Source organism: Rhyacophila brunnea, unplaced genomic scaffold (genome assembly GCF_057557595.1).
Source record: "Rhyacophila brunnea isolate RB1 unplaced genomic scaffold, BYU_Rbru_1.0 scaffold_3, whole genome shotgun sequence".
NCBI lineage: Eukaryota > Metazoa > Arthropoda > Insecta > Trichoptera > Rhyacophilidae > Rhyacophila > Rhyacophila brunnea.
Window position 1 is genome coordinate 36,439,365 of NW_028232965.1, and position 8,502 is coordinate 36,447,866.

General features: G+C 37.9%; 1 protein-coding gene across 1 annotated transcript; it reads right to left on the bottom strand.

Annotated features, from left to right (window-relative positions):
* Positions 1–2,884: 2,884 nt before the first annotated feature.
* Positions 2,885–3,753, bottom strand: LOC147068292 (uncharacterized). The gene has a single exon (XM_085952385.1). It carries the CDS (start codon positions 3,647–3,649, stop codon positions 3,041–3,043), a length of 609 nt encoding a protein of 202 aa, XP_085808511.1. The 5' UTR covers positions 3,650–3,753; the 3' UTR covers positions 2,885–3,040.
* Between the last annotated feature and the right edge of the window lie 4,749 nt (positions 3,754–8,502).

Genomic DNA, 8,502 nt, shown 5'->3' on the forward strand with positions numbered 1-8,502 from the left:
GACTTTTAATATCAAGATGGAAAATTATTTATTGTTATCTACCCCTACCACATATCCAAGCATAAATAGGTGCAATGTTACCGCATGTCACATACCTGCTTAGACAAACTTCAATTTGAAACAGAAAGAATATTTACCATGTAAAAAGTAACATTTTAATATGTATAAAAAGATATGTAGGTACGCAATACTTATATATTTCTATTTTATTCAACCCTCATATCACGTAGAATCGTTCAACTCTTGAAAACTCAGGTAAAGATTACGATGAAAATTTTGCAATATGAATGCGTATAGTTAATAATATTGGCTACTTATGCAAAACTAAAAATCCCTGTAGATTATATTTTCATTCTGTATATTATTACGTATGTCTAAAATTTTCATTTCATTGATTTAAAAAAACGTCATTAATGCCGGTGCCTGAGAGTAAAGAAAATTTCCTCATTTCATCAGCATATTAAGTCTGTTTACTGTTGGATAATTAGATATAAAATTTTAAAATCTCTACAAAACAAGAGTAATTCATTTACATTGCCTTGTAGCCCATCTGTATTTTTAAGAATTTTTACTGGTTAGAAAAATTATTCAATATACTGTGTGTGCTCAATGTGAAAGACGAAACGAGATAATTATATTACAATCAAATCTTGGCCAGTATCCTCCATCTAAATGTTATAGGCATGGTTTCCTTTATCTAGATATTTACCATTATATATGATCCTCCCATTGGAATAATGCGATGTTAGGGTGACAATATAATCTTTAATGATGTTAACAAATAATTATGTGAATAATAAAAAGTTTATTTATATTAAGATGTGTTGTGTTGCAAACCATTTGGATGTCTGTAATGATCATAACAAATAACAAATAAGATATAAAATAATGACATTCGTAGAGTGTAGTAATATAATTTTTAAGTGTGATATTTGTCATAAAAAACTGTTATACTTATTATATCTATTAGAAATTTATTTACTTCCTATGAACATGAAAGAATAATGTATGTTTTTAAATGTAAAAATAAATAATATTATACATACATACATGAAACTTTTAAATATTATGACAAACAAATAATATATTGATTGTTAATAAATGTGTTCAAAGAATTTACTGTTCTTATATTTTTTACAAGATAATATAAGTACCTACCTCATAACATACTATTAACAAAAATACACCCTTTAAATAAAATAATTACAAGATAAAAAGAACTTTTTATATACAACGTTTTCAAATTTTCTGTTGAATCATATAAACTTGACTTGACTAGCTTAAACGATCAAAAAAATTTGTACTTGATAGAAATAATACTGAAATGTCATTTTGACATGTAATATTAATTTCCATAGTAATGCACGTATATATATTAATAATTTAGTTGCTAGGACCCCTACCCTATCAACCAATAATGGTGTTGAAATAACTTTTCATACAAAACAGAATTAACTGAAAATGAATTCAATTCTACTTAAAGATGGCTAAAAGTATTAAAAAAATGCATTGGCATCGTGTTCTGATATATTCTAAAAGTTTCAAATGTCTAGCTAGTCGGGAAGTTAGTTAAAAATCGATTGCAAGATTTGTACCAGACAAAGAACAACCGGACACGTACATGGATTTACTGCTGACAGTACGTATTATCGGGACCATAATACCCCGTTTACACGTACATGGATTTACTGCTGACAGTACGTATTATCGCGGCCATGACAAGAAAATGCATATTGTGTAAATACGTATTATCGTGCAAGTTGTAAAATTGGATGCTGGATTAAAAAAGTTCAGAAGCTTCTGATTTTTCTCACTTTTTACTTTGAGAATTTACTTTGTTCATTATAACGTACCCATATAATATAATATTAACGTGGAAATTTTGCCGCAAATTGATTACCAGCCTGCCTCACCATAGTTGCCTGCTTCACCATACTTTCATATAACCTGCCGCCCCTAGGTTGCAACACTGCATACAAGGATCAAAAAGTTTAGCAGCATCTGAATTTTCATGCGATAGTTGCAACCTGTGTGACATGTATTGTAGAACAATCGTCGTAAACTTACCAAAAAAATACTAACTACACCGCACGGCACACACAATATTTACGCAACCAGAAACACGTCTCGCTGACACTGGTGAAATAAGATTGGAGCGACAATCAGCGATTTTGTGTGTAAACACTTATTGTCACGATATTGCTGGCACCATGCACATGTACAGGCGCTATTACTGCTAACTGGGCTGGATTAAATTCGAAATACCTCCTAGATCATAATCATGCACCCACTGCACCAGGGTGTAAAATAAATAAAAATCATGTAACTATATTGGCATGACGTGCCAATTCAGTAGGCAGGAACCGACTGCAATGCTTCTTATTGGGTAGTCAAAGAATCTTAGATGTAAATGTATATTATACAGTCTCCATTTTGTATGATGACCATAATTATTTCATACATAAACCAGTGGGTCTATTCTATGCTTATCGACCGCTAAAGTGATAAAGTGAAAAATATTATCAAACTTAGGGTAGGTTTGTATCAAAATATTAGCACTTATTGTAACAATTACACGAAGCCGGTTTTTATTGTTGCAATAAGTGCTATATTTTAACAGCACCTATCTTGCTGCTGTTAAAATATCGCACGTATTGCAACAATAAAAACCGGCTTCGTGTAATTGTTACAATAAGTGCTAATATTTTGATACAAACCTACCCTAAGTTTGATACTATTTATCAATTTAATGTTCGATAAGTATAGAATAGACCCACAGGAAGACATTTAACAAATTTCGAGTTGGTAGATCAACAATCTCGTGCTAATGCACTAAAAAAAGGAAAATGAAAATATATTTTTGTTTTTATTTTCCAAGATTTATTAAGACATCGTTATCGAGACCCCAATTATTGTGGATAATCGAGGTTCTATTGTATACATACTCTTGAAAATAGTTAATACATGTTCAGGAAGAATATTATCAAAGAATACTTTTAAAACTTCACTCATACACACTGAAGATAATAATATAACTCTATTAATAAGTCTCATCATTAAGTTTAGAGAGAACTTGTAATTGCGTGTAGGGAAGTACCACAAGTTCTTCTTTAATACAATGTAGAATATCCATCGCTTGCTGTGCTTTCTGAAGTGCATGAGTTTCTTCCAGTTTTTGCAATTCTCTAGCCATTATAGTGTTTGCTGCATCAGCACGTTCAACGCGTAGCTGCAACTCTTCGTTGTCTGCTTGCAAACATTTGATTTCATCTTCATTGACGACATCGGCATAATCTTCATCGTCAGAAAGTAAAACATTGTCAGGTATCGAGAAGAATTTATCGACCTCCGAATATAATACTTCCAGAGGTTTTGCGGAGTTTTCAAAACAGAATGTCATAAGATCGTCACATTTGGACGACAATCTCTTTTTCTTTTCGTCATTTGGATTATCGGAATCTTGAGACGATATCAAAAAAGTTTTTAACTGGTTAATCTTTGATTGTATTACGAAATCGGCTAGATCTTTCAGAGATTCCTTCAGTTTTTTCCTTCCAAAACCAAAATACTGAGTTTCATACTCTTCATAGATACTCCCAATTCCACATTCTATACTATTGTCTACCATTTCAGGAACTCTGGTTATCATTAGCTCCAAAACAAATGAATTATTGTACGTTAAATTAAAATTCCAAATAACCAATCTACATCTACACCAACGTCAAAATTCAATTCGAAAAACAACAACCATAGACAAAGATAAAAAACGAATGTTACCACTGTTACCAGCACAATCCCCTAATTATGCTAGTCTATGGTTATCCTCATAAATAATAATATACATACAGCTACAATAAAAATATCATTGTAAAATATAAAATAAATAGATATTTTAAGGTTTTGATTATACCTACTTTATTTATTAAAATTCGATAATAATACCAAACTTTCCAATTATCATAGACTTATTATGTTATATTATTATGTATGACGTACTTAAATACATATTATTCAAATTTGACTTTGAAGTCCTTGAGATAGGGTTTGCTCTTTCTTCTTCGCGTGAGGTTATATTCTACTAATTTATTTTCCGTTTTCTTGTCGATGGTCAATCCTCCCTGTTTATTTACTGGTCATACTCGCGCGTCTATTTTTTATGTAGGGAGTTTGGGATCCCTTTGTCTTCATTCTGGATTTGGCTTTCTTATTGTTTACATGTTGCGTCTGACAGTTCATTCTAACTATCAAAAAAAATTATCTTGGACGAACGTTAAGTGATAGTTAAGTGAACGTTAACCCTACACTGTATACTGATGCCATTTGGCATCATGATATTTTAATGCAAATATTAATAACCCCCTCTATGATTTCGTTTTTGAAATGTTTTAGTATTTTTCATTAGTAAATTCTCTAATTATATAGTAGTACAGTTAATTAACAGATGTCTCCAACTTAATACCATTCTTAAAATAAATTCTGACAGAAGCAAAAGTGGTTGTACCTGAAATTCGCCTGTTTCAAATATACTTTTTAGCCAAAGAAAGTCCATTCAAGAACATAAAAAAAATATTTCGTGATACATTCAGGTATGTACTTTATGATTTTATTATAATTTTTATGCTGAATATCAAATACATAGAAATAATTGGAAAAATGTTTGTGATGCCATTTGGCATCATCATGCATTGACGTACTTTTTTATTTGTGTACTCTATAATATACTTCAGTGATGAATTGGTTCTCAATTACTAATTTCTTTTCTAGAATGCATTCCAGAAAACGAGCATTAAGTGAGGATATTCTAAAAGCAACACCAGACGCGAACCAGAACTGCTACAGGAGGAAAAGTTCAACGTGCGTCGATTAAGATGCTGATGTTTGAGGTATCCTCGTTACGTACCATATTTCAGCAGGGGGACCAGCAAGGAGTGGCACAACGCCCAAAAAACAATTCTTGGCGGCCCCTACGGTCGTAGAGTTAGGTCTAAATGACAAGTTGCGTCGGTGCGACCACTCGTCATCAGCTAACCATCTGACGGAGAGGACCATCGCGGCCTTCCAGAATGTGATGTTTTCCCAACGGGACAGCTTCTGGAAGGGTATGAAATGGTTAGTGGATTGTGCAACCAATCCTCAAAACATCATAACAGCGATGGGCCTGTACCAAAAAATCGAAGAGGGTTTTGGGGACAACGCATAATAAAATTTGCGAGAACATGACTCAGATCCTTACCGGAAGGATACCTTCACTCGGGAGGCACTATCAAGGATTCCTCCGAGCTCAGAGTCCCGGAAGGCCCTTGAACTCACATTATGGCCGGGGTAGTCTCAAGAGGCGACGTCCTGTGGGAAGGGAGTTCTCCATCGGAGGTACGGGCTCCACCAGGGATCCGTACTCTAAGCGGAGGTGACCGCATCTGGACGACCAACAACATTGGGGGCCGCCTAAGAGACTTTCGGGGAGTCTGGATGGCGTAGTGTACCACCCCCAACATTGGTAAAAATAATAGCCGTAGCCCGCATACCTTTTGTGCGGAAACCACCATTGGTAAGTCCTTCTTTACTTTTACGGAAATAATCTCAAACGCAACAATTAGCAGAGATCACTCTCGAGATCGAGGACTTAAAGAACTCAGGGGTTCTAGAAGAAGCGGGTCCAACCCCAAGTTTTCTCTCAACCCTATTTCTGATCAAGAAACAAGACGGGACCCTATGCCCTGTTTTCAACCGAAAGCGTTTGAATGCGTTCCTACAGCCAAAGCCATTCAAACTAATTCACCATTACGAGGTTCCAGCCGTCTTACAAACAGAAGACTGGCTAGTAATCATAGATCTAAGCCAGGCGTACCTCCAGGTACCCATGACTTCTCAACATCGTCGATTCGTTCGACTAACCTACCAAGGGGAGCTCCTACAATTCACGTGTCTCCCGTTCGTGCTGTCAGCCGCTCCGATTATGTTTGCATCCCTGACCAATTGGGTCGCCGAACGCCTACGAAAGAATGGCTGGGAATATTCACTTACCAGATGACTTCTTAGTAGCCAACCAATCCGAGAAACAGTCTCGGTTCAGGTGGAATACAGGATAACCTTCCTACAGTCTTTAGGGTGGTTAATAAATATTAAAAGATCCTGTCTGAACCCAAGCCAACAATGAGGGTTCCTGAACATCATGTGGGACACACACAACAAGCGGAGGTTTCTGTCGCCGGAGAAGTGTGTAGCACTCCGTCACCATCTGCTAATGCAGGTACAAAAAGGCAGTTGGTCCCTCAGACAGGCACATATCCAATCCCTTCTGAGGCGACTTAACTGCGCATCCTACCTCCACGAGGAAGGTTGCATTGCCGACGGCTACAAAGCTCCAGTCATCAATATTGTCGAGGTCCCATTCTCGCCAATAGGCGACAATCCCACCACAGGCCTAACAGGACATCATGTGGTGGCTCCAGGTGATAGGCTCATCAGAGTTCAATCACTTCCTGACGACAGACGCAACCGACACAGGCTAGGGAGCCCAACTGAATGAACTCCACCTATCAGGTACGTGGGAACAAGACCAGTTAGCATGGCATGGCATTCCAACAAGAAGGAAATGTTTGCAATTCATTCTCGGGTACAATCAATCATAGGATCAGATCTGCATCTGCAGACAGACAACAAAACAGTGGTGGCATACATCAACAACGAGGGCGGCACAACATCTGTCACCCTCCTAAACCTGTGCCGACAGATAATAGTATTTACCAGTCGAGCCAACATCACGTTTACTGCACAATACTTCCGCAGAAATTACAACTGCGTGGCAGATCATCTCTCCCGCAGATAACTCATTCCCGAATGGCACCTCATCAACAACGCAAACACCCCCCTGTTTCAAAGATGGGGTGTTCCCGAGGTGGATTTATTCGCAAGCGAAACAGCACATGTCGTTGCACAACGTATGTGTCACGAGACGTTACAGACAGTGGCGCGCTGTTTCACGACGCCTTCAGCCGAGTATAGAACTTCAGACTGGCGTGGATATTTCCCCCACCAAACTTACTTTCACGAGTCCTAGCGCACCTGAACTCAGCAAAAGGGAAGTACTTACTAGTGGCACCGAGCTGGAAACAATGCTTTTGGGGAGGGGCTTACGAAAAAGGGTGATAATACATCCTTATACAATGCCTCATCTACATACGACACTAGTAGGTATGGAGACCAACCGTCCACCTCCAAGGACCCAGGACCTGTCCGTTTAACTATGGATAATTTCGGGTGGGGTGAAATAACATCAAATTGAATGGTGGAAGAAAGGGCACTCATTCCTTCCGTATGGCGGCTTTCGACTCTAAAAACTTACAAACCAGCTTGGAACAAATGGAAGACAATGACATGGTGTAACATGAACTTCATAATATCCCTCAACCAATGGAATTGGCCAGATACCTGGGGTACTTGCACAACATGGAGGGTTTGTCGTACAACACCATCCTGGTGCATAGGTTAGCCATAGCCACATTTTACAAACCGATTATCATTGTAGATATCAGAATCAACGTGGTAGTACAACACAATATGTTACAGACAATTTCGGTACATAAAACGAAACCTGTCAAACCACCGGTTTGGGATCCAGGACGAGTGGTAGATCATCTTAGAAAAACAACACCGGTGGAGTACAACCTATTCGAAACCTCTCGCAGGACAGCTACCTACTCGGCTGCTTCTCGCATCGGGACGAAGGGTTCATGACCCCACACTATTCAGTAATAGTAGACAATGGATTAATGGATAAAGGTGACCACGTAATTGTATGGCCAATGTTTGGCGCAAAGACAGATACCGCCAAGCATCGTCAATTGGAATGGAAACTAAGCGCTTCCACGTGTCAAAACATCGACCCAGTATTCTGGTTACGGAAACTCGTCTGCATGTCAAACCCAAGGAGAGAGGAAGGTGGGGTTATTTCGGAATTATTTATATCTTCAAGAGGACCACCAAAACCAGCCACCAGGACAGTTATAGGGAATTGGATAAGGTCAGTACTGTTGGAAGCAGGAGTACAAGAACCACCAGGCAGTGTCCGCTCAGTGGTGGCTTCCTTAAACTGTAAATATACCCAATAGATGATATATTAAAGAGAGGTAACTGGCGTAGTGAGTCGACATTTCACGACAACTACTAGAGAACGATGGACACACCACCATCAGAAGGGGGAAAGAACCCATTAACTTCTCTATTCAACCATATACATTGAAAGTCACGATGGTCTATACCTCGTCAATGAATCATTGTCACATACAGGAATTTGGCATACCCAACACCAGGTGATAACAAACAGATATCTCAAGGACTTCAAAGTCAAATTCGAATAATGAAAGGAGTTTTACCTACCAATAAAACTCTTATTATTCATGTTGACTTTGAAGTCCAGGTAACTTCTACCTGGTTCCTTGAGCCATATCATAAGGAAGACAAATGGATCCCAAACTCCCTACATAAAAAATAGACGCGCGG

Excerpts from the sequence above, each read along its gene's own strand:
- LOC147068292 (XM_085952385.1), bottom strand. The coding sequence starts at position 3,649 with ATGATAACCAGAGTTCCTGAAATGGTAGACAATAGTATAGAATGTGGA.